Source organism: Garra rufa, chromosome 21 (genome assembly GCF_049309525.1).
Source record: "Garra rufa chromosome 21, GarRuf1.0, whole genome shotgun sequence".
Classification (NCBI taxonomy): domain Eukaryota; kingdom Metazoa; phylum Chordata; class Actinopteri; order Cypriniformes; family Cyprinidae; genus Garra; species Garra rufa.
Window position 1 is genome coordinate 5,378,578 of NC_133381.1, and position 27,743 is coordinate 5,406,320.

Genomic DNA, 27,743 nt, shown 5'->3' on the forward strand with positions numbered 1-27,743 from the left:
GTAAAAAAAAAAAAAGATTATTATGAGTACATTTTACAAGAGAATAACATTTTACATTTTAAATCAATGCATTACTTCCATTTCTTGAAAATTGTGAAATTTGCGAGCAACCTTCTGAGTTAAAATTGTTGTAAAACCAATTTTTCGAAACCAATTCTTTAAAAAAAAAGAATCACTTGATGCACTTTTAATAATCCCACAGTTGTCACATGGCAAAATAATCAAAGTAGCACCAAAAAAGAAACGGCATGCTTAGATATTAAGAAACAAATGCTATACTATAAGCACCAATCAGCAAGAAGGATGACCTTGACAGGCGGCTGGATGCACCAATAGCAGAGAGAGACTGTTACAGTAGAGGATGTGATTTGGCTTTGTTTCGCGCTGCAGGTGGCAGCAAGCCCTGTGTGTTGAGGCAATTATCATCCTCTTCTCAAACGATCGCAAAATCCTCCTATGGTGTAAATACACTCAGGTATATTCAGGAAAAGATAACTTCAAATGCCATTAGCTTAGCATCTTGTTGCACCTTAGAATAAAATTAAATGTTAAAAAACTGACAATTACATCATTACACATAGGAAAAATATGTGGGCCAGGATTCCTCGGGAGAACCACAGCCACATTTCTGCACCTCACAAGTTTATTACTTGGAATTTTGGATGAAGACACTAGACAAACAGATGAGAGTAGTAACTGTATGCACACTATGCAGTCTAAATGCTCGAAAAGAGGTTGAAATAATGGAGATGACCAGTCATACAACGCCACCTTGTTGAGAGTTTTCTGTGCTTATTTCTGATGAGATAAAATATGTGCTATGTTCACACCGCATCCGAATCTGGGCTTAATCTGATTTGTTTTCCAGTCGCATGTGTGAACGCAGTGACGGCGACCAATCCAACTCGACATTTGTTGTTCAGTGGAATTATGCAATTACTAGAAATGCATGTTAAAAATGACAACATAATTAAAAATTAATTTAAAAAACATTTTGTTATAAAAAATTGAAAAATAAAGAGGTTTGCGGTGTGAACAAAAAACGAAAACATCACAATAATTGAGGAAATTCACTTAAAAATCAATTCAGTGTGCTATTCTCTGTACAAAACTCTTCCTTCATAACTGCCCATGAGCTGTGTGCTTTTATTATTTAATTATTAATATAAATTCCCACTAAACTTTACAGATGATTCTCAGTGCAATATTAACCATACTTATTGTGCAAAGGGTTTAATGGATTTGAACTGTGCTATACATAGTAAATGAGGTATTTCTTTTATAACCAAGAATACAATAATCAACATATTAACAAGCTAAATACAGATTTTAAGGCAAACAGACAATGAATGCCACTTGGATTTTGTCTGAAAGGTGGATTCTCGCCTGCAGAGGTCAGTATAAAGGGGCACGTACAGCGATTTATTCACTAGAGGTCGCCGAATCGCTCTACTGGAGTTTGCTAGTAGAACGTCCTACTCAAAACAACTCTTACTGAAAATAAGTGAGTTTTGATTGCATGGTCAATGCAAAGTCTAGGTTATAGCAGGCGTATATCAATCAACGCAAGTGTGAAAATAAGCTCTGAAATAACAAATTAGCTAGTATAGATTATTAAAAGTTGTTAAGAACACAAGGCGGTGTTGATGTGGTCAACCGATCTCCATTTTTCCAATGTAATGGTTTCCGCTGGCTGTAAACACCATGACGCATACATATCCCTTCATGGGGACACATTTCTAAACGGATATTGTAAAAAAGAGACAGTATATACATATAAAATATATACACATCTTCTGGAGGCTTTTCACGTCAACGAAAAATGTGCAGTGCTTAATGCTTACACTCTTTTACACACAAGTACGTATTTATAACCAAAATGGCATGCATTTTGCGAAACGTGGCAGATCTGAAACTAAACGTGGACGTCAGACGTCACAGGGATGACTCGTACTGCAGGAGCTCATACAGCAGTGGTCCGTCCCTGTACCTGATCCCGGCGGCGGCGGGTGTGATGAACTGCAGGATGTTTATCGTCCTTCGCAAGCGCCTGTCCACGAAGTGCGCATCCCAGGCCGGGTAGCGTTTCCTGGGCATGTCGATCTTGATCAGAGGTCCCTCCGGCCGGTAGCGGCCCAAGGGAGTGGTGGGCTCAGGCGAGCGCACCTGAAACACAGGCAGGCAAGTGTCCAATGAGGCATCATCCTGGTGACCAAAGGCCCCCATGGAAGCCCGGGTGGGAGTGGGTTGGGACGCTCGTGGTCCAGGGGTGGGCGCCATGGGCTCGGCCTCCGGAGGTAACGGAAGTCCCCAAAGAAGCTCGGCACAACAGGAGCTGGCTAGCACCCTTATTTTAGGTCCCATCGGATGAAGGAACCCGTAGTAGATGCCCATGAAAACCACCCCTGAGGCAAAGGTTAGGTAAACCCCGCAGAGCACCGGCACTGCATAGGAGTCGGTGGTGATCGGGTCTCGGTAGGCGTACCACAGGCAAGTAAGCACCGTATTCTCGGCAAGCACCACAAAGTAGTAGATCACCATGCGGTACCGGGTTCGGCCTTCTTTCACGTTGAACCAGCAGAAGATGTACACGATGCCCACCACCATGTTGAAGAGCACCTCTTCCCATTTGGACATGCAAAAATCTGTGCCGCCGTGCACGATCCAGAACGCCATGGCGCACCAGTGCACAACCACGAAGATGCCGAAGTAGATGTGGAAGATGGAAGCGAAGAGGGCGAAGGAGAGCACCCGGGAGGATATGGTGAAAAGCCTCCAGAAGATGTGGATCAGCGCACCTCTGTAGCTCATGCTCTTTTTGTCGTCTCTGGAGTCACGCAGGAGCTTGTGGTACGAAGCCAGGACCCAGGCCAGTGAGAGTAAGGAGGCAACAGAGGAGACACCTGTGGAGTTGTTTATGATCAGAGACATTCTACAGTATACTTATTATTAGGGCTGGGTATTGTGACCAATTTGGCAATTCGATTCGATTCTTATTTTTTTGGATTCGATTCGATTTCGATTTCGATTCGATTCAATATCGATTAGCTATCAATATTTCATTTAAAATGTTAGTTTTGCAGACATGGGATCCATATTTTGATATAAATGCTGGTAACTGAAACTCTCCTACTTAAGTTTATTACTGAAATACACATCTACATTAATAATAGGGTGCACACAGTTGTTTATTTTAAACAACTTTTATTTTAAATGAACACTGTAACAAGAAGTCATAAATGCGCATTGTACACCATGTAAACAAACTGCAAAATGCACATTACTGTAAAAAAATTAAAAGACTAAATGTGCAACAGTGAAATCTATTAAGAACTTCAAACAATTCAAAACGTTCAAAACAGGCCCATCATAAAGCCCTTGTCTGCGTATACAAAACATTCTAACTGTCCATAAAACAGTTCTTAACTACAGCCTAATCATTTTTGATCACCAGATTTTTCTGCAAAAAAGCAGCTGATCAACATGTTCTGATCTGATATAAGGCAGCTCCTTTGCGCTGTGATTAGATCACCAGCGGTTGAGAAAACTCTCTCAGCAGGAACACTAGTGACACCTTCAGGACGAGAGGTGAATATTCATATCCTCTTACGTGAAGCACGCGCATTAAGAATCGATTCGGGGATTTCCCGAATCGATATCGTTGCGTTAAACTGAAGATCGATTAAAATCGGAGAATCGATATTTTTTACCCAGCCCTACTTATTATAAGCCAGTGGTTCTTAACCACGCTCCTGGAGCCCCCAACACTGCACAGAAATGTGGTTGAGAACCAATGTCATAGTCCCCATTTCCACCTGATATTAAGATTATCAGTGTTATCAGTGATCCTATTACAGGCAGTCAGCCAAGACATATTACCATTTACACCGGGTATTAACATGCTTTTAAATTAATCTTCTATGACCACTTGTGTTCGGATTTCATCTAGACCAGTAACATCTAAATCTGGCCCTAGAGTGCCACTGTCCTGCAGAGTTTAGCTCCAACTTGCCTCAACGCACATGCCTGGAAGTTTCTAGTATGCCTAGTAAAACCTAGATTAGCTGGTTCAGGTGTGTCTGATTAGGGTTGGAGCTAAACTCTGCAGGACAGTGGCAGTGGATTTCATCTAGACCAGTGACATCTAAATCTGGTCCTAGAGGGCCACTGTCCTGCAGAATTTAGCTCCAACTTGCCTCAACGCACCTGCCTGGAAGTTTCTAGTATGCCTAGTAAGACCTAGATTAGCTGGTTCAGGTGTGTCTGATTAGGGTTGGAGCTAAACTCTGCAGGACAGTGGCAGTGGATTTCATCTAGACCAGTGACATCTAAATCTGGCCCTAGAGTGCCACTGTCCTGCAGAGTTTAGCTCCAACTTGCCTCAACGCACCTGCCTGGAAGTTTCTAGTATGCCTAGTAAGACCTAGATTAGCTGGTTCAGGTGTGTCTGATTAGGGTTGGAGCTAAACTCTGCAGGACAGTGGCAGTGGATTTCATCTAGACCAGTGACATCTAAATCTGGTCCTAGAGGGCCAGTGTCCTGCAGAATTTAGCTCCAACTTGCCTCAACGCACCTGCCTGGAAGTTTCTAGTATGCCTTGTAAGTCCTTGATTAGCTGGTTCAGGGTTGGAGCTAAGTTCTACAGGACAGTGGCCCTCCAGGATGAAAGTTGCCCATTTTATGAATTCCAAAGCCTAAATAAAAAAGCTAAATTTAGCTTGCATGACATTCGTATCACTTCAACTCTTGCAATTGTCATTTAAAATCTAACTGCTGTTTAAACTAGTATTGTTTATATATTAACACAAAGTGGCTGAAGTTGTCTGAACTAACTCCACTAATATCCGGTTCACACTCACACTGCAGTGTCTCAGCCCGGTTCTTCTGGATCATTATACACAGTTGTAGCACCAGTTGGGGGGCACTCTCTAGAAACGTCTCCAACAGCCGGAGCATGTTGACGTCAGCATACTCGTACATCATCGCCCAGTAGAAGCGCCGCCTGTGTTCCTTCTGCCGTCGACTCTGGATGCCGAGGTACATCGTGCGGATATACCTGTTCAGAAGATCAAAACATTACTAAAAAAATGCATTAAAAAACCTAGCACTATTAATTGACCAATGACCCTTTACAATGAGACTCATAGCTAAAAAAAACAACAAAAACATATGCATCTCTGGAAAAATGAGTAACGTTCTTGTCAAAAAATGTATTGGCTCTGAAATTTAGGAAATCTCCAGTTTTTGATTTAAAAAAAATGTATGTGGTTTGCATCCAAGAACAAGCAATTTACCATCTATTTCTCTAACTGTGTACTTGGCATCACCATCTGACTTCCCATCAATGCATTTTACAAGAAATGGAAATGGTTACAAAACATCAGGGGTCCTTTCTGTCCTCAAAACTTGAAAATATACATAATTGAAATACATTGATGTATCCTATTAAAACAACTTTGGAATATCACTCATTTAAAAGAGATGTGCGATAAACTGTAGCATTCGCATGTGCCCATCATTTTCACAGGCTGCTTCAGGCACAGTAACTCTGGACGTGAGTGTGAATTATTTATGTCTATAAAATGACCTCGAGCACACGGCAGCAGGAGTTTCCCATCAAGGGCAGACTTGTTACATCAGCGTTTCTCCATCTTGTTCCTGGAGGACCCAAACATGATACGTTTTGGACATCTCTTATTTGCATTACGCTTATGCTCATTTTATAACAAATATTTGGAGCAATATTAACATATTATGGTTGACATGAAGGCATCCTTGCTCCAGTGTTAAGTATTTTAGTTTAGGTTACACACTACCAGTCAAAAGTTTTTGAACAGTACGATTTTAAGATTTAGAAATCTTTCGTAACATTATAAATACCTTTATCATTACTTTTAATCAATTTTAGGCATCCTTGCTAAATTTCTATCATTTCAATATTCAAATAGAAAGCAGTCATTTTAAATAGTAAATTTTTGCTGTACTTTGGATTAATTAAATGCAGGCTTGGTGAGCAGAAGAGACTTCTTTAAAAACAATTTAAAAATTTTTTTTTGACTATTAGTGTATATATTTTGCATTAGCAAAATTTGGCTTTTATACTTTTTATATTTATTTCAAGTATCAAAAGAAGTTAATTTATGGTATTATTTTATATAATAACCCGACACCCTGCTCACATAATCTGGTGTGTAAAGCTGTGAAAACAGACAAACAGAGTGCGATTTCACACTATACCACATATGCATCTCAGCAATTTCACAGTTTGCATATTAACACTGCATTTATTTACAGTCACTGTAGGACATTTCTGCACTATAATGATTAATGGCCAATATTGACTGTATGCAAACAAACAGACAACCTCTTTGTGTTGATATATAGCCAGTAGATACTGCACTGCCTAAACCGGGATATTAAAGCCTCTGCGATCCGGCAGGCTTCAGGCATGAGTCTAACGCCAGTCAGAAAGAGTTATATCTCAAATCTCTCTAACAGTACCACAGGAAGTCACTCAGTGAGCAGCCTTTATTTGCTTTATGTTTCCAGCTGAATGAGTCACCGTACACAGCTGTGCCACTCATATCGACCCGGATGGGATGGGAATGGGTGCAGGTTACAGTAATGTTGGGTTTCATGACATCCAAGCTATTTCCCGTGTTAATCGATACCGCCTTAAAAGCATGGAGTGCATGTACTAAAATCATTGTATGAAAGCTGATAAATTTAGCCACAAATTCATAGGATGGACCGTGACACACAGTTAAATATTTTAGTAGCAACATTTTTGAAATAAAGAAGTGGCTTGTGCTCACCAAGGCTGCTTTTATTTGATAAAAATACTGGTATTTTGTTAAATATTTTATAATTTCAAATAACTGTTTTCTATTTGAATATTTTTTATTCCAGTGATCAAAGCTGAATTTTCAGCATCATTACTCAGTCTTCATTTTTTGAGGATTTATGAACCGTTTTTATTTGAAAAATCAATATGATAAAGTTTTTTTAACATTATAGGCGTATTTACCTTCACTTTTGATCAATTTAATGCATTCTTGCTGAATAAAAGTATGAAAACCTTGATTTTTGCAGATATTTGGATACATTTTTATTAGAAATAGTAATATTTTAATGTTTTCTAACATTATAAATGTATTTACTGTCACTTTTGGTCAATTTAATGCATCCTTGCTGAATAAAAGCATTTTTGGCATTTTTGGATCAATGTTTATTAGAAATAGTAATATTTTAATGTTTTCTAACATAAATGTATTTACTGTGACTTCTGATCAATTTAATGCATCCTTGCTGAATAAAAGTATAAAAAGCGTGATTTCTGCAGATTTTTGGATACATTTTTTATTAGAAATATAAATATTTTAATGCTTTCTAACATTATAAATCTATCTACTGTAACTTTTGATCAATTTAATTCATCCTTGCTGAATAAAAGTATGAAAACAGTGATTTTTGCAGATGTTTGGATCAATGTTTATTAGAAATAGTAAAATTTAATGTTTTCTAACATTATAAAATGTATTTACTATCACTTTTGATCAATTTAATGCATCCTTGCTGATTAAAAGTATGAAAATCTTGATTTTTGCAGATTTTTGGAAACATTTTTATTAGAAATAGTAATATTTTAATTAGGGCCGGGACTTTAACGCGTTAATTTAGATTAATTAATTACACAAAAATAACGCGTTAATTTTTTTTAACGCAGTTTAATCGCACTTAATTTTGCACCGCGGAACGTTTCTCACTGGATGAGTTTCAGCGGCGGACCGATTATACTGGAGCACCAACTAGCGTTCAGAATGCGCATATCACCGCAGCACATCGAGCCTCAAGTATCACCTCAATGCTTTTACAGAAGGTCTACCTACCTATAGGGTACCTGAATTTCTGAAATGAAGGCTAGTATATTAATAAATATCCCAGTGTTTCCCCTACCATTATCTTAGGGGGGCGCGTTTACAATGTCTCCTCCAAGAAAACACGGACTGGATCGCGGACTCCATTCATAAAAACCGAATTTACTATAGCGCGGAATGCCACGTAAATTCGTCGATTTTTGGATTGATAAATCAAAAGTTGGTCTGTCACTTAATTCAAATCGCGATATGGACTAGTGTCTGTGAAAACTGAAATGCAAAAAGAGTGCAAAAAAGTTTTAATATGAATCCTGCATGTACTGTTTGCCTCTGTATGTTAGAATGGCAGAGATGCGTTTTTTTACACTGCACGCGTGATGCTCCCGTTAATTTTTTGCATTTGCATCTCACATGAACAGATAGACTCAATCTCCAAAGCTACTGTCAGTGTCACTTTTACCGTTTCATTTGAGAAAACTAGCATCATATCATACTTTACACACAGAAACTTCACGGCAACCTGTCAAAATAAAAGTACGGTTTAACATGAAACAGAACAATATTCCTATTTAAATAGACAAAAAACAATATATATGATAAAAAATAAATATAACAACAAGATTAACCACTTAATTGTAGAAAAAAATACTATGATTATTATTATTTATTGATTTTAACAGAAAACCTCTGTTTGTTTGCCAAAAATTAAAAAGGTTTATTTTTCATTTGATTAAAAATAAATAAATGTTTATGCTTTCATTTGATTATGAGAAAAATTAAAACACAAGAATTTATAAAAAAAAAAAAAAAAAAAATAGCAAAAGATTGTAAAGCCCTATTGTTCAAAATGTTAAAATAGAGAGTTTTGGATTTATTTTTTCACTGAAATAAATGTTTTCATTATGGGAAACGCTGTATCCTATTGCTACACTTAATGGCAATATTGCACTGGTCTGTTGGACTTGGTTGAACAAAAATAAACAATATTTTGTTGCTTCAGTTTATGTATTCAGTCATTATTCAATGGTATACTAAAAATCCATATGAAAAAACTTACTTCTCACTGTTCTCAGGTCAAATATTTATATGCGATTAAAATGCGATTAATTTCGATTAATTAATTACAAAGCCTCTGATTAATTAGATTAATTTTTTTAATCGAGTCCCGGCCCTAATTTTAATGTTTTCTAACATTATAAATGTATTTACTGTCACTTCTGATCAATTTAATGCATCCTTGCTGAATAAAAGTATAAAAAGCGTGATTTCTGCAGATTTTTGGATACATTTTTTATTAGAAATATAAATATTTTAATGCTTTCTAACATTATAAATCTATCTACTGTAACTTTTGATCAATTTAATTCATCTTTGCTGAATAAAAGTATGAAAACAGTGATTTTTGCGGATTTTTTGGATGAATTTTTTACTAGAAATAGAAATATTTTTGTTTCCTAACATTCTAAATGTATTTACTGTCACTTTTGATCCATTTAATCCATTCTTGCTAAATAAAAGCATTAATTTATTTTTAAAAAGAAACAAGAAAAAGAAGAACTAGCTCTAGAAAGGAGAGAATATACAATAGATAAGCCATATTAATGCAACCCATCGATCTCCAATTTCTCAGTCTTTAACATGCAGGCGACAAAACCATAAATAAAAATAAATTTGCCGGTACATAGATTCATATAAAGCAATGATCTTTTCCAGAGTCTAAATACAGACAAACAGAATTACAGAGATTTGCTCTCTATCTACAAGTGTGACTGACATCTTGGATGAAAGATTTGCATTTCTGTGAAATCCTGGAGTTTTCCCGTCAAATCCTCCCTCGGGATACTATGAAAAAAGGATTTTTACTGTTTCATATCATCTAACAAACATACAGAGAGACACAATGGAAAAATGACTGGGAACATTATGCATGTGTGTGATACGCCAAATTTCTTCTCTTTCCCTCTCACTTTGCAGCACTTCCAGAGCGCAAAGTGCATTTACAAAGTAAAACAAGTTGTTAGAGATAATGAAATGTGAAACATGTTTTTGCTTTAATAATACAGAAACAAAAGTAAAGTGGAAAATAAAGAGACAGAGAGGTAGACTTACACTCATCTCGCTCTGTTCCAGAAGTGCCTTTCTTTCTTTCTTTCTCTCTGTGAGCGAGTAAACCTCCCTGTCCCAAACCAAACTGCTTCTGTCTAGATCATCAGTCCATCAGGGAAACTAAAGCAAAACAAACAGAACAAAATGGAGTCATGAAATGAGGATGGGGTGAGGGAGAACACACAACAACCAAACTGCAACAGAATTATGGGACTGAGCAGACATCAAATGAAAATGGGTAAAATGAATCCAAACAAGGCATAAAATAGAAATTTGTAAAGCGGAGAGACAGACATGCTGTTCAGAAAGAGAAATCTAGACCTGAATCCCAGCCTTACTAGGAAAGTGTTATATCTTTAGATTGAATAACTAAAGAAATTCTACATATTGCAAACCTGAAGGTAAATATATGCATTTGCATATATTTACAAAAACAAAATATGAATAGTTTCATAAGATGATAAAATGGCTATAGCATGCAAACTTGTTTCCACAAAAAAAAAAAAAGGCAGTTGTGACTTTTCTCATTATTTTGTTCTTCATTACTCTTGCAATCACTTTTCGTTTTCACCACAGAATAAAAATTCAAAAGGAAATGCAACTTTTTATCTCACAACTATGACTTTTTTCTCAGAATTGTGAGTTTTGAGTTTACACTTCCAGTCAAGTTTTTGGACAGTATGATTTTTTTTTTTTTTTTAAGTAAGTCTCTAAAGTGACACTAAAGACTACAGTAATGATGCTGAAAATGCAGCTTTAAATCACAGGAATAAATTACATTTTAAAATATATTCAAATAGCAAGCAGTTATTTTAAATAGTACAAATATTTTACAATATTACTGTTTTTGCTGTATTTTAGATCAAATACGTGCAGGCTTGGTGAGCAGAAGAGACTTTTTTAAAAAACATTAAAAATCTCACAGTCCAAAAACTTGTTAGTGTAAACTCTGATAAAAAGATAAAAATAACCTTTAACCTGCAATTACCTTTTTAATTTTTTGGTTTCATTGCAGAAATGGGCTTCCATACTATATACTACATTTCATGAGCAGGACTAGACATTAAGAACGTTTCGGTAAAGTGAAAAATGCAACCTTGACTCAATGGAAATATGTGCCTCAACTTATATTTTTGCAAAGGCTCCAAGGCTTTAAAGGCCTATTTTCAGTTGGAATACTATGTTATGACCTCAAAACATTTTTATAATGGTGCATGATTTGTAAACTAACACGTTTTGAAGTTTGCATCACATAAACAGCTCCATATGCATGGCTTTTCTAATGAGGTAAACTTGCTTGTTAGCACACCTGGTTCAGCATTGCTCAATGCAAAGCATACGGTCCTGTGAAACACCAGTCATGATTAAAGAGCTCAAAGACTTGTAGAAACAAACTAAAATGCCATTGTTGCTTCAGCAAATGAGATTTTCTTATGTTTGCTTAAGTTAACACTATCAGTGAGCTTTAAAGTAGGGTTTAGTGTTGTGTTATGATATTTGTAACAAAACCGTTGTAATAAAAACACTGCCAGGTTTACATTTTCATGCTTTGGATGAAACTAAATGTGACCCTGGACAAAAAAAAAACGTTTTAAGTATCACAGGTATATTTGTAGCAATAGCCAAAAATACATTGTATGGGTCAAAATGATCGATTTTTTATTTATGCCAAAAATCATGTTCCATAAAGACATTTTGTAAAGTCCCTACAATAAATATATAAAAACTTAATGTTTGATTAGTAATATGCATTGCTAAAAACTTCATTTGGACAACTTTATAAGATGATTTTCTCAATATTTAGATTTTTTTGCACCCTCAGATTTCAGATTTTCAAATAGCTGTATGTATCAATCTCAATTTCCAAAAATTGACCCTTATGGCTGGTTTTGTGGTCCACGGTCACAAATATGCTTTTAGCATCATTCATTCACTAGACATTTCACTTTGAAAGAGTGCAGTGTGCAAGAAGAAACATAATATAATTTTGCAGAAATGCCGCCACAAGCATGTTTTTCTAATGAGCCAGAGTTGGAAAAATGCCTCAAATTCAAAACGAACTCTATTCTAGTTATACAAATATAACGAAAAGTGACAGTCAGTCATTAATCACAAAACAACCCCCTTCAGGGTAATATGAGATTAATTACCATAGCTGTACATTATCCTTCACACATTTATCAACAGCACACAATATGAAAATATTACCACATGATACGACATCCATGAAAAAGAGCTAAAGCAAATACTCCAAATACGAGGGTCAGAAATTGTTACTTGGTTGGGGCTGTTTTGGCATTTTTGTATGTGCATTTTACATATGTAATGTAAGATATGTAAAACGCACAAGCAAAAATGCCCCTGCAAGTGAATTATTTTCTAGGCCAACATATATTGCATAAAATATCAGCTGGAAAAACACTGAATAACACTCTAAAAACACTGTGACAACTGCAAAACAGCAAATACATTCAAATGTGTGGTGACAGATTCCAGCAGAGACCTGCATAATTCAACACAAGGATCGGCAAATGATTTCAAATGCATTCCAGCAGAGTGTTTATTCTGTTATGATAGGTTATACATTATTTAAAGATAATTTAGCTGTTTGATATTTATTAAATTTGTCTCTTAGTTCTAAAACTGTATGTCACAGTCAAAATTGTAAAAAGTTTTGAATAAAATTTTAATTATGCATCCTGGCGTGCACCGAAGAGTTTTCCCACATGGAGAAACAAGTGTCTCTAAATGTCAAGGAATAACACAACCTTCATGGACTGGAGTGGTGTGGATTACTTGTGGATTATTGTGATGTTTTTATCAGCTGTTTGGACTCTCATTCTGATGGCACCCATTCACATCCATTGGTGAGCAAGAGATGCAATGCTTCAAATCTGATCTTGGATGGCCAGAGGGTAAATAAACTATTTCTTTAAGATATGCATGTCTACGGTAAATCATCTAGATTTTTGTGAAACGAGAAAATATGACGTTTGCTCCTTCATTTGACCCCTAGATGAAGTATTCAGGCGCTATTTCCAGCGAGTGCATCATGACTAAGAGAAAGAACCTGCTGAGACACTGTAAACTCTCTCTCTTTCTCTTCTGGAGAGCTGTTACTGAAACTCCCGCAGGGAGGATAGATTCAGTTCACAGGCTTTATGCTTTTACCCTGAAAATTTCACAGATTGTGCCTGCAATCAATAATTGAACACAACTTTAACACTGAGGCTTGTGCGCAGCTCCGGTTCTCGCAGCAGAATCTTTTATGAGGAAATAGTCTGGGTTTAGTTCATAAAAGCTTTACAATTTAACAGTCTGTTGAGCAGTTAGCAATACAATCTGAGGAAACAGACTTTTAGAGCTACTGAGACATGTTTCTAAACATTTATTAAAGGGGAACGATCATAAAAACATTTAAAAGTCAGATGCACTGTGAAAACATGCTGTCATTTTTAGATCACAATAAAAAATGTCCGTCTTTCTGAATTTCTGAAACTTTCAAAAATCAGCCAGATGAATATTCTGGTCTTTACAGAAGCAAAAAGCCTGTTTGATATGAACCATTTGCAAATGAAATAAAAATGAGGTCCCTGGCTCAAATTTTTTATTTAAAAAGACAAACATATTTAGTTATGAAAGCCAAAATATTAAATGTCACAGATGTATATGCACTGAGTAATCCACTATTTTGTAGATGGGGGTCAAAATAACAATTTTCACCCGAAATTTGGAGCCAATTTACAGGGGTTTAAAAATGACTTTAGAAAGATGGCAGCATTATTATTTTATTTTTACATAGAGATAGCTAGGTCTGTTAGTGAAATCTGTTGACTTTAGCCATTTTTGTTTGATTATAGGCTACTGGTGATAGTTTAAAAATGGCAAAAAGCACTTCTTGTGTTTTTTTTGCCTCAAGTGTGCATGTCTGTAACTCAAGTAGTATTTAAGATATCTTACTGCCCTTTTAGATTCTGGCTCTTAACAAACTTTCCCTTTGGTATCTTCATTTTAAAGACCTTCAATGGTTCGATCCCAGAGATATGGAGATCTTAATATGGCTCCATGAGAAAACTTGACAACTGTACACAATTTCTCTGGTGACAGTTCAAAAATGTCAAAAAGCACTTCTTGTGTTTTTTAGCTATTGAGACATGTTTCTAAGCATTTATTAAAGGGGAACGATCATAAAAACATTTAAAAGTCAGATGCACTGTGAAAACATGCTGTCATTTTTAGATCACAATAAAAAAATGTCCGTCTTTCTGAATTTCTGAAACTTTCAAAAATCAGCCAGATGAATATTCTGGTCTTTACAGAAGCAAAAAGCCTGTTTGATATGAACCATTTGCAAATGAAATAAAAATGAGGTCCCTGGCTCAAATTTTTTATTTAAAAAGACAAACATATTTAGTTATGAAAGCCAAAATATTAAATGTCACAGATGTATATGCACTGACTGAGTAATCCACTATTTTGTAGATGGGGGTCAAAATAACAATTTTCACCCGAAATTTGGAGCCAATTTACAGGGGTTTAAAAATGACTTTAGAAAGATGGCAGCATTACTATTTTATTTTTACATAGAGACTGCTAGGTCTGTTAGTGAAATCTGTTGACTTTAGCCATTTTTGTTTGATTATAGGCTACTGGTGATAGTTCAAAAATGGCAAAAAGCACTTCTTGTGTTTTTTTGCCTCAAGTGTGCATGTCTGTAACTCAAGAGGTATTAAAGATATCTTACTGCCCTTTTAGATTCTGGCTCTTAACAAACTTTCCTTTTGGTATCTTCATTTTAAAGGCCCTCGATGGTTCGATCCCAGATATATGGAGATCTTAATATGGCTCCATGAGAAAACTTGACAACTGTACACAATTTCTCTGATGACAGTTCAAAAATGTCAAAAAGCACTTCTTGTGTTTTTTAGCTATTGAGACATGTTTCTAAGCATTTATTAAAGGGGAATGATCATAAAAACATCTAAAAGTCAGATGCACTGTGAAAACATGCTGTAATTTTTAGATAAATTACAATAAAATGTCTCTCTTTCTGAATTTCTGCAACTTTTTAGAAATCAGCCAGATGAATATTCTGGTCTTTACAGAAGCAAAAAGACTGTTTAATACTAACCGTTTGCGACTGAAATAAAAATGAGGTCCCCGGCTCAAATGTTTTATTTTATTAAGATTTTTTATTTAGAAAGACAAACATATATAGTTATGAAAGCCAAAATATTAAATGTCACAGATGTATATGCACTGAGTAATCCACTATTTTGTAGATGTGGGTCAACATAATTTTCACCTGAGATTTGGAGCCAATTTACAGGGGTTTAAAAATGACTTTAGAAAGATGGCAGCATCATTATTTTATTTGTACACAGAGATTGCTAGGTCTGTTAGTGAAATATGTTTTTTAGCCATTTTGTTTGATTATAGGCTACTGGTGATAGTTCAAAAATGGCAAAAAGCACTTATTGTGTTTTTTGCCTCAAGTGTGCATGCTTGTAACTTAAGTGGTATAAAAGATGTATTACTGCCCTTTTAGATTTCCTTTTGGTATCTTCATTTCAAAGGCCCTTAATGGTTCGCTCCCAGAGATATGGAGATCTTAATATTAGGGGTGTGAACCTACAGTGGTCTTACGGTTCGGTTCGATTACGATTATCATGTCATCGATTCGGTTCAATACAATATCTCGATGCATCACGGTGCATTGACGATGCACTGCATACTCATTTTTCAATTTTACTTCAAATTTATTTTTCTTTTCTATTTCACAATGACGTTGTAATGCGTTTTTATTTGAGTAGATTTTTTTGTCAGACCACTTGTATAAGTGTAACTGTGCATCCTATCCAGTCTTTTTCAATCAATATCCCACATACAGTAATGTGTAATTTTGATGAGGAAGAGTAAGAGGTGAAAGAGGAAGAGGAGGAGAAGAAGGAGGACAATGACGACAATGTGGAAAAGACAAAAGAAGGGCAAGGGCAAGAAGAGAAGCAGTCTCATATATTTTAGTTGATGAGTGCCAGGGTTGGATCACGCATGCAAGAGGATTTGACCCCTGCTGCCTGGCCAGGGCTAATTTAGCCTGTGATGCTGAAGAGGTTCTTTGGCCTGTCCCAGACCAAACACAGGTTGTTGGGCAGAATGATTATTTTTGTTGTTGTTTGTTGTCTTGTACTGTACTCTACAGTACATTAAATTAAGGAATAAAACATACTCATTTTTCAATTTTACTTCAAATATATACAATTGTGTTAATAAATACAAACAGTCAGATATATGAACTGAAACTTTAATTTTACCTTCTCAAAGAAAAAACACTTCTTGAATGTATCAAACAAAACTAAAGTCTGGGCACAGAAGACAACAGCAACATTTAGAACAAATACACAAAAGTAAATACCTGGGCTTTGGTTTCGTTCTAGAGTTCCGGCATAATCTTTTCTGAAAAGTGTCAGCGTGAGGGAAGCTTATATCGCGGCTCCAGTGTATTTAACAGGTGGTCGGGGTTTTCCACCACAGAAAAGGGCCGTATATCTTTTGCTATAAAAGCTGCCGCTAAAGTCATTTTAAACGCGAAAACTAAACAAATACGATTTCAACCGAGAGGTACCGCTCAGATCTTATTTAATTGAAACGAGGGAACGAATAGAGTCCTGCACGAGCCCAGCCTGAGACTCTCAGACCCGAGCCCCGTTCTTGTCCGACAATTTATCAGAACAGAGTTCGTGTTGCAGCCATTAAAATGATAGATTTCGTTTTGTTTCCTTTTTAAGTTAATTTAGAAATATGTTTGGAACATTTTATGTTTGTTAAATTCAAGCTTTTGTCTTTTTAACCTAACCTAACGAACAAGCGGCCAGCAGCAATGAGTTGAGCATGTTTGATAAATTTAGCCTTCTCAAATCAACACGACTTGCATTAAATAAAATCTATAGACATAAAACACTTGATGCATTTCAGAATATTAATTTAAACATTTAACCTAGATAAATGTGCGCGGTTAGTCGCATATCCAATCGTTTTTGCGGAGAGTGAAAGCGAAAGCGGGCTTTGCAGCTGACATGGAAGCTCAAACGCGATCACTTGCATTTTTTCTTAATAACAGTGGAAACCTAAAATACATCATTTTTGTTATAAAAAGGCATCATTCAAAACTGCAAAAGGTCTACTATTATTATTTATGTGCGCACTCACAATATCAACAAAACATTATATTAAATATAAACGGTAAAACGGTGCTGAGCCAGATAGACGCGCTCAGTGCTTTTAGCCAGTCTTTTCAACCAAATAAAAATAATGTTTCAGTCCTTTAAATGAATTACTAACAAAAAAAGACATTTGTTAAATGCACACTGATGTTTGTTAGTTCGTTAAATGCACCGGTGTGTAAAGAAAGTGACAATAATCCTTTCAGTTAAAATCTGAAGACTTGTTTTATTCATGTGGAGTACTCCCCTCGTTAGCCCAACCCCCCTCCCGGAAAATCATACAAGCCCCCTGGGTCGCGTTTTCTGGCACTGGACTGAGTCCGTTATAACCGGTTATGGTCTATTACTGAACCGATACCGAATCGTCCTTGTCTGCATCGCGATGCATCGTAAAAACGATTAATTTTGACACCCCTACTTAATATGGCTCCATGAGAAAATTTGACAACTGTACACAATTTCTCTGGTGACAGTTCAAAAATGTCAAAAAGCACTTTTACAAGAAGTGCTTTTTGCCATTTTTGAACTGTTACCATTGGCATATAATGAAACAAAGATTGCTAAATTCAACAGATTTTACTAATAGACCTATCTCATAAGTCATTTTTACACCCCTGTAAATTGGCTCCAAATTTCAGGTGAAAATTGTCAATTGGATCCACAATTCTTTTCGGCAACGCTTGACGTCACCCATACAAACTCAATGGGCAGCGTTGACGCTGACGCCCCGTGTGAACACACCGTAAAATGTCTCTCTTTCTGAATTTCTGCAACTTTCAGGAATATGCCAGATAAATATTCTGGTCTCTATAGAAGCAAAAAGCCTGTTTAATACTAACTGTTCGCAAAAAAGTTACAAAAACATAAAAACACACACAAAAAAAGAAAATGCATGATATTCAAACAGTCTCACTATAACAGTAGATTCTCAAAATAAAGCACTTTCTGTCTATGTCAGTCCCTGAAAGTTATTCGCTATCCTGCAAATCCCATTTTCAATTTTCTGTATTCTATTCTGTATGATATTTTTAGTCGCAGCTGCAGAATGAATTGAACAATCATAATCCTTATGAACACTCATACATGCAAAGGCTGGAACTATGGCTGCAATCTTCCCTGAAAGTCCAATTAATCTAATTCGCCAATAAAAAGAAACAATAGTTGAGGCTCACATTTATCTGAAAGGTTAAATGGATGATGGAGGATTATATGGCCAAGGAGATGTAAGAGCTACTCAGGTTTAGAAGCTGAACACATTATTAAATCAGAAATATCCCTGTGCATATTGACAATTTCAAATGAATTTAAGTTCATACCAAATTTATTTTAGTGTCATCAAGATACTATAGTTTCTAATTGCATATTTGTCATTTTTTGAAATTTTGTTGTGTTTTTGTTATTTTTAGTAATTTTTAAATAGTTTTTTTTTTTTTTTGTTAATTGTTTGATTTAATTCCACAAAAGTCTTTTAAGTAGCACAGGCATATTTTTAGCAATAGCCAAAAATCATGAGGATATTAAGATATTAGATATTTCCTATCATAAATATATCAAAACTTAATTTTTGATTAGTAATATGCATTGCTAAGAACTTCATTTGGACAACTTTAAAGGCGATTTCTTCAATATTTTGATTTTTATTGCACCCTCAGATTCCAGATTTTCAAACAGTTGTATTTTGGCCAAATATTGTCTCATCCTAACAAACCATGCACCAATGGAAAGCTTATTTATTCAGTTATTTATTATTAAATATCATTTTTTTTTTTTTTAAATGACCTTCATGACTGGTTTTGTGGTCCAGGGTCATGTTTTAGTTTTTCAGTGAGTCAAATTAAACCAATTTAAAATGAGAAATGCTGCCTTGGCAACAAGTTTTTTATATTTTGTTTTATTTCAGTTAATGTTTATTTTAAGTAACAATTTGTATGGTTTTCGTTCTAGTTTTAGTTAACTACAATAACCCTGAAGCTAATAAATAGCTAATTCCAATAAAAAAATTAAAAAAAAATTTAATAACTTTCCAGTGAAATGAAATAAATGTTAAATTAAATAAAAACTGAAATAAAATTTAAAAGATAATTAATATTTTATTTCAGCTAGTTGCCAAAGCAAATTGTATTTTTTTTAGCTTAAACTAAATTTAAAAAGAAAGAACTAATTCCAATAAAAGAAATCAACATTTTAATAACTTTCCAGGGAAATTAAATAAATGATAAATGAAATAAAAACTTAAATAAAAAGATAAAGAATATTTTGTTTCAGCTAGTTGCCAAAGCAAATTGTATTTTTTTCTTACTTAAACTAAATGTTAAAAAGAAAGAACTAATTCCAATAAAATAAATCAACATTTTAATAACTTTCCAGGGAAATGAAATAAACGTTAAATGAAATAAAAACTGAAATAAAATTTAAAAGATAAAGAATATTTTATTTCAGCTAGTTGCCAAAGCAAATTGTATTTTTTTTTTAGCTTAAACTAAATTTAAAAAGAAAGAACTAATTCCAATAAAAGAAATGTAATAAATGTTCAATGAAATAAAAATAAAAAGATAAAGAATATTTTATTTCAGCTAGTTGCCAAAGCAAATTGTATTTTTTTTAAACTTAAACTAAATTAAAAAAAAAAGAAATAAAGAAAAATTAATTTGAACAGAGACAAAAAAAATAATCACAAAAAATATAAAAATGACAAAAACACAATACAATTAATTAATTAATTAAAAAACCCTGTTAAAATTAAAATAAAAGTGGAAAATTCAAAAATTGCAAATTTATATATAAACAAATTATTTAAAACTATAACAGTATATCAATAATACTAAAATAACAGTAACATTAGTTAATGTATTAACTAACATGAATGAACAAAGACGAATACATTTATTACATTATTTATTAATCTTTCTTAATGTTAATAAATGCAACTTGTGATTTTAATTAGTATGCTAAAATTAACATTAACTAAGATTAATAAATGCTGTTTAAGTATTGTTCTTAGTTCATGTTAACTAATGAACCTTATTGTAAAGTGTTACCAAAATAATAATATTTCGAGAGAAAAAAAAAAAAAGCATTAATCTTCATTCTTCATCGTTACTTGTTCTAGCTTTCTAATAAACCTGGCATTATACACTATGAAAATATAGTTTGACTCTGTGGCAAGTTGTTTATGGTCCTTTTATTGTAAGTTGCTTTAGATAAAATGCATAACTGTAAACTGTAATTGCACAAAGAATCAAATAATGTTACCATCAAAAACATTAGACACATCACCTATCATTTTCATGCTATGAGCAACGACACCGGAAACCTTCTGTTGTATTCTCATGTCATTCTACAAAAAGAGCTCAAGCTAAATAAATAAACAATGCACAAATGCTGAACATTTAACAAGGTAAAGGTTGCACAAGTGGGTGGACTAGAAAACATGAAAGCAGAGATCCGTGTAGCGGTGAAGTGTATAGAGCAGCTGTGTCTGTCTCGTCCCAGGAGCTGCTCGGCCTGCGGTTAAGTGGAGGCAGTAAAAGCCCAGTAAGGGGCCAGGGAAAGGTGTGAGCTCTGGGGCTCGGGGTGACTGAAAGTGCATGGAACAGATACAGGAGAATTCAGGTCAGTGTGTCAATGCCAACATCTACAGACACACCAGATGCTGGACTAAAGATCATGCCTGTGTAACAGGACCGCATGGACCCACAGCTCACCCATTTCATTAGGATGCTGTCCAGAGGGATAATAACAGATGCTAGAATGCAAATTAGGTTTTGTTTTTATTGCTAGGTGAATTACTTTAGGTTGCTACAGTATGTGGTTTCTTACTGGTTGTATAGTCAGTGCTCAAGTCTTTGTGATATTCTATTTTAAGCCAAATTATTTGAGGAACCACATGCACAAAATTGCACATTGCAAAAAATGATGTTCTTACTCAGTATTTTGTCTTGTTTTCCAGTGCAATTTTTTATTTTTTGTTTCTGAAAATCATATAAAAAATTAAGCATGTTTTTTCTTGAAACTAAAACAAATATTTGCCAAAAAGTTTAAGTTTTTTTTATTTTTAATTTTAGTTTACATTTTAGAAATTTGTGTTTTTGTTATTTTTAGTCATTTTTAAATAGTTTTTTTTTTTTTGTTAACTGTTTGATTTAATTCCACAAAAGTATTTTAAGTAGCATAATGGTATATTTGTAGCAATAGCCAAAAATCATGAGGATATTAAGATATTAGATATTTTGTAAATTTCCTATCATAAATATATCAAAACTTAATTTTTGATTAGTAATATGCATTGCTAAGAACTTCATTTGGACAACTTTAAAGGCGATTTCTTCAATATTTTGATTTTTATTGCACCCTCAGATTCCAGATTTTCAAACAGTTGTATTTTGGCCAAATATTGTCTCATCCTAACAAACCATGCACCAATGGAAAGCTTTTTTTATTCAGTTATTTATTATTAAATATCAATTTAAAAAAAATGACCTTCATGACTGGTTTTGTGGTCCAGGGTCATGTTTTAGTTTTTTTTAGTACATCAAATTAAACCAATTTAAAATGAGAAATGCTGCCTTGGCAACAAGTTTTTTATATTTTGTTTCATTTCAGTTAATGTTTATTTTAAGTAACAATTTGTATGGTTTTCGTTCTAGTTTTAGTTAACTACAATAACCCTTAAGCTAATAAATAGCTAATTCCAATAAAAAAAAATGTAATAACTTTCCAGTGAAATGAAATAAATGTTAAATTAAATAAAAACTTAAAATTTAAAAGATAATGAATATTTTATTTCAGCTAGTTGCCAAAGCAAATTGTATTTTTTTTTTATACTTAAACTAAAATTAAAAAGAAAGAACTAATTCCAATCAAATAATCACCCATTTCATTAGGATGCTGTCCAGAGGGATAATAACAGATGCTAGAATGCAAATTAGGTTTTTGTTTTTATTGCTAGGTGAATTACTTTAGGTTGCTACAGTATGTGGTTCCGGTTGTATAGTCAGTGCTCAAGTCTTTGTGATATTCTATTTTAAGCCAAATTATTTGAGGAACCACATGCACAAAATTGCACATTGCAAAAAATTATGTCCTTACTCAGTATTTTGTCTTGTTTTCCAGTGCAATTTTTTATTTTTTGTTTCTGAAAATCATATAAAAAATTAAGCATGTTTTTTCTTGAAACTAAAACAAATATTTGCCAAAAAGTTTTTAAGTTGTTTTTTTTTTTTACTGATTTTTGCTTATTTTAAGCATAAATGCACTTACTTCTGATACATTTTTCAGAAAACAACACTTAATATATTCAATCATTTTACATGTCAAGTAAATGTATCTTGATTTAAGATTGTTTAGATATTTCGTCACCTTAGAATTATAAGGTTCTATCTGACATTTTTGTCAAAATTGAGTTATTCACATATTCTTATTCGTACAACTTATTTACATTATTTGATGTTTCTTTTGTAAGCTGTGTACATTTTGGGCCTTCTTTTTTAGACAACAAAAATGGTTATAAGAAGTCTATGGAACGCAAAAACTTTGAAGCTCAATATCTCAAAAGTGCTCAGAATGCAGATAGAACCTTATAATTCTAAGGTGACGATTTGTACAGGAAAACAAGACAACAATATTAAATTAAAAAATCATTTTTTGCCATACAGGATGATTTTTTTTTGGAGCCAATATTTAGGGTTAGGCCTATTAGTTTATTAAAATCAGTAACTCCAAATGCACTGTAATATATTTTATTATTTTTATATTTAATAGAAAATATTTTATTATAAATAAATGTCAATAATATTTTATTTTATTTATTTATTTAGAGCCCAATATTAAGGGTTAGGCTTAGTAGTTTGTTTAAATCAGTAATTCCAAATACACTGTAGAATAAATGAATAAACAAACAAATATTTTTTTTAGTTGAAAAAAATCTATTGAAGTACATTAGGCCTACTAGTTTGTTCAAATCAGTAACTCCAAATACACTGTAATATATTGTATTATTGTAATATTTGATGAAAATATTTTATTATAAATGACTTTTATTCATTTTTTTATTTTTATTTATTTATTATTTTGGGGCTCATTATTTAGGGTTAGGCCTACTAGTTTGTTCAAATCAGTAAATACACTGTAATATATTTTATGATTGATATTTTTGTTGGGAAAGTCGAGGGAGAGACGCACACTTCGATTAGACTGGATAAACACATTCAGCATCTTAATTGTTAAGAAAATGGTATTCCTAATAAATGTCTCGAATATTTTGATTATGCTTCTATTTCTTTTTGCCATTATTAGACACATTTCACCATGTCTTTTCAAATCTGTTTAATTTCCTTAATTATAAAATTTCTAGCTCTGTTTTTAAACGTTTATTCAAGCAATAATATAGGCTATAAATTATCTCATGTATATGCTTGTTTAAAACCAGGGATTAAAAACGAATTCCAAGTAAAAACGGTATTTTTTCTTTACATTTCCAGGGAGCGAAACGAACAAAATTAAACATTAGGCTACTTAATAAATTCAAAGCACTATAATTTCCTTATTCATTTGATACAACTAGCTATACAAATATAAAATAATATTATTTTGTCATATTCGTGATTCCTGAATTTAGCCTATATATGAAAACTTCGTTTTGAAGTGCATTCGTTATGTTTGTATAAGAAAAGTCATATAGCCTATAAGTTCATTTAATATTCTTGATAATTTTTAGAAGTTAAAAGTTAAGAAAAAATGAATTAGCTTGTAGTCTATAATATATTTAGGGCTATAGGCTAATCTTTTTTCTTAACTTTTATTACACTGTAGATCGAAATAAAATAATTATTGATCATATTTAACATCGGAGAATCACTGACATAATTTAGAGTATACTTCGAAAATGAAACTATTTAAATCTGTATAAAGGAAAGAGAAAATAAATCACAACAAGAATACTTTGTATTTTTCTTGTAATCAAGAACGTTTCTTTTGATAAAAATACCTAATTAATGCTGAATGATGTTTGACAGTGAACGCATCTCCACCGCAGCCGCATATAATCGCTGGTGTCAGTCGCAAAAATTAAACATGCGGGTCAGGAAGCGGGTCGGGTATAATATTTACTTTTTTTTTTTTTTGTGGTCCGAGTTGCGGGCGGGTTAGTTGAAAATGTCGGTCGGGATCGGGTTGTTTATACATTGACCCGCGCATCACTGATTCTCACGCTGTGAGAGCTCAGAGTCAAGCTGGGGTCTTACACTCTGAACACCGCAATCAGCCCTCATCAGTGTTAGATCTCTGCCAAGGGAAGCATATGTGCATCCAGAGAGTGTGAGCGCTGCCGCCATCGCCGCCGACGGGGAACAAATTCTCTGCCTGCGCCTGTCAGCTTCTGGTCACCCCTGAGCCCGACAGATGATCTTAACCGGCGTGACAGTCAACTAATTGTCTTATTCAGGCCTGCAGACACCGAAAACATTTCCTGTCGCCCCGCTGAAGAAGCCAAACATCAACAACAAGCTATTCTTACATATCACTGGAAACAGGTTACGGGGCTGTATGGAGCTAATCACAGGCGATTATATATATTGAACAGAACAGAGCGCAAAAATTATAATTTATTACTTGGAAATGCTGTAATATGATAACTGGATTGACTGTAAAAAAAAAATCATGAAGCCAAGAATCCTTCTCTAATCTAATCATTTCTATGAAAATGCCATTTAAAGTGAATGTTCCACTTTATACGACCGTTTCATAAGATTCTGTACCATTTCACCAGTAAATAAAGCAGGAGATTAGATGAACCGCACAAAATCAGTCAACAACATGTTTGTGCCACGTTTAAAAAATCATATAAATAAAAAGAAATTTACTAGTCAAAATATTTTGAATAGTAAGCGTTTAAATTTAAATTTTTAAGTCTCTTCTGCTCACCAAGCCTGCATTTATTTAATCCAAACTCCAGCAAAAAGTACAATTTTGAAATATTTTTACTATTTAAAATAACTGCTTTCTATTTGAATATATTTTAAAATGTAATTTATTCTTGTGATTTCAAAGCTGAAGTTTTAGCATCATTACTCCAGTTACATGATCCTAATAGTAATAATAGTAATAACATGATAATAATAGTCTGATTTGCTGCTCAAAAAAAGATTTATTATTTTTATTATGTTGAAAACAGCTGAGTAGATTTTTTTCAGGTTTCTTTGATGAATAGAAAGTTCAGAAGAACAGCATTTATCTAAAAATAAAATCTTTTTTAACATGATAAATGTCTTAAATAGTCACTTTTGATCAATTTAAAGCATCCTTGCTAAATAAAAGTATTAATTTTTATCACAACCCCCCCCCCCAAAAAAAATACATAAATAAATTTTGTATTACTTTTTATTACTTTAAACTAACTATTGAAGTACATTAGGACTACTAGTTTGTTTAAATCAGTAACTCCAAATACATTGTAATATATTTTATTACTTTATTAAAAATATTTTATTATAAATAATTAAATAAATGTCTAAAATATATTTTATTATTAAATAATTTTTTTTAAATGAACTCTCTTATAAACTGTAAAATTATCTTAAACTTATCTAAACTTATTAAAATAGCTTGTTTAATTTTAGGATTATTATTACTCTTATTATTATTACTAACATTCTGACATTACTTAATGTCAATTAAGCACATTTGACCTCACCAAAATAATATAATTCTCATTAATTTAATGTAGAAAAAACTAGAATATATTACTAAAATTGTAAAATACATCATGTTTTATTTTATTTATTTTACACTGACTGTAATTAAAAAGTATCATATTAAAATCAGAAAAATTTAAGATAAGTAATACGATTTTGAGAATAATAAATATGTGACCCTGGACCACAAAACCAGTCTTAAGTAGCACAGGTATATTTGTAGCAATGGCCAACAATACATTGCATAGGTCAAAATCTTTTCTTTTATGGCAAAAATCATTAGAATATTAAGTAAAGATCATGTTCCATGAAGATATTTTGTACATTTCCTACCATAAACATATTAAAACTTAATTTTTAGTAATATTTTTTTTAGTAATATGCATTGCTAAGAACTTCATTTGGACAACTTTTTAAAAGGCGATTTTCACAATATTTTAATTTTTTTCTACCTTCAGATTTTTAAAAAGGTTGTTTGTATTAATCTCAATTTAAAAAAACTTACCCTTATGACTGGTTTTGTGGTCCACGGTCACAAATATGCTTTTAGCCTCATTCATTCATTTCACTTTGAAAGAGTGCAGCGTGCAAGAAGAAACCTAATATAATTTAGCAGAATTGCAGCCATAAATATATCAAACCTTCATTTTTGATTAGTAATATGCATTGCTAAGAACTTCATTAGGACAACTTTAAAGGCGATTATCTCAATATTTAGATTTTTTGCACCCTCAGATTCCAGATTTACAAATAGTGGTTTCTCAGCCAAATATTGTCCTATCCCAACAAACCATACACCAAAATTGTCCCTATTCAACTCAAAAGAGGAATGCCAATGCAAGACCAATGCAACCCCTCAACCAAAACACACATGCTTCTCAATCAGCATGAAATATGACCTTGGCACGGCTGAAATATTGACAACATCCTGAAAGTGCAAGCAACATCCTACAAGATCAAGCCCAAGCTGGATGCAGCAAAACCAACCCAAGCAGACAGAGGTTTGTTTTCCTCTTGCAGAGGTCATTCAAGTAAATTAATTACAAGCTCTATCGATTTCACACTCTCCAGCCCAAAGTGAGCCCGTCATTCTGCTGAAATGAACTGTTTGGCATCGTTACACAGATGGTTAGAGGACACTGAACGAGTCATAAAGCGACAGAAAGAAAACATTGTGTTTCAACTGAGCTAGACTGCCTGACTTGGCGTAAACAACCACATCTGCTCTGTGCATCACTTCAGCGTCTTACCTCCACACTTGTCCCATCTGAAGGATGTGCACACAAGCATGCCAGACCCAAATGGAGATCACGCAGCACCTGTCCCTGCTGTAGATGCGAGAGCTCAGATCCGCCGTGGCTTTCCGGCTGAGTCCCTCCACGGCCCCGAGCCCGCCGCCCGTGTAATCCTGGACGAACCACCTGAAGCTGAGGATCTGGACCAGCACCGACGGCACCAGCACGAAGAACAGCGTGAGCCCGAACCACAGATAGTCCCGTTTGGAGTAGTAGTCCAAGGCTAGCCACAAGTCCGTGCCGACATCCCAGAAGAAGACGAGCAGCGCCAGGACGATCCAGAGGCAGTCCAGCCACAGGCGCTCCTCCGGCTGCTGCTGCTGCTGCTGCTGCTTCGGCCGCCTGCCTCCTCCTCCAGTAGCATCCCTGTCGCCCAGAAGCGACTGCAGACAGGCGCTCCTGCAGCCCCAGTAACACGACGACGTGTTGCAGCAGTGGCAGATGTGTATAGCCGCGCTGTCCAGCGCATCATCGTCGCCGACCGCCTCGTCCAGGTTGTGCAGCTGGGCGAAACCGGTAACGACCCCCACGCCATCGGATTTTGCTGCCAT

At 34.2% G+C, this 27,743-nt stretch overlaps 1 protein-coding gene across 1 annotated transcript; it reads right to left on the reverse strand.

Annotated features, from left to right (window-relative positions):
• Nucleotides 1-1,935: 1,935 nt before the first annotated feature.
• LOC141296009 (XK-related protein 6-like) lies at nucleotides 1,936-27,743 on the reverse strand. Its single transcript, XM_073827293.1, has 3 exons — nucleotides 27,148-27,743; nucleotides 4,861-5,057; nucleotides 1,936-2,903 (listed from the first exon to the last, which is right to left on the reverse strand). Exons 1-3 carry the CDS (start codon nucleotides 27,741-27,743, stop codon nucleotides 1,936-1,938), a joined length of 1,761 nt encoding a protein of 586 aa, XP_073683394.1.

What these genes read in the sequence shown, in the direction of transcription:
- LOC141296009 (XM_073827293.1), bottom strand. Translation starts at nt 27,743, where the DNA reads ATGGCAGCAAAATCCGATGGCGTGGGGGTCGTTACCGGTTTCGCCCAG. An exon ending in CAGATGGGACAAGTGTGGAG is followed by an intron (nt 5,058 to 27,147) that starts GTAAGACGCTGA and finishes TCTTCTGAACAG; the next exon opens with GTATATCCGCACGATGTACC. An exon ending in CCGGGCTGAGACACTGCAGT is followed by an intron (nt 2,904 to 4,860) that starts GTGAGTGTGAAC and finishes ACAACTCCACAG; the next exon opens with GTGTCTCCTCTGTTGCCTCC.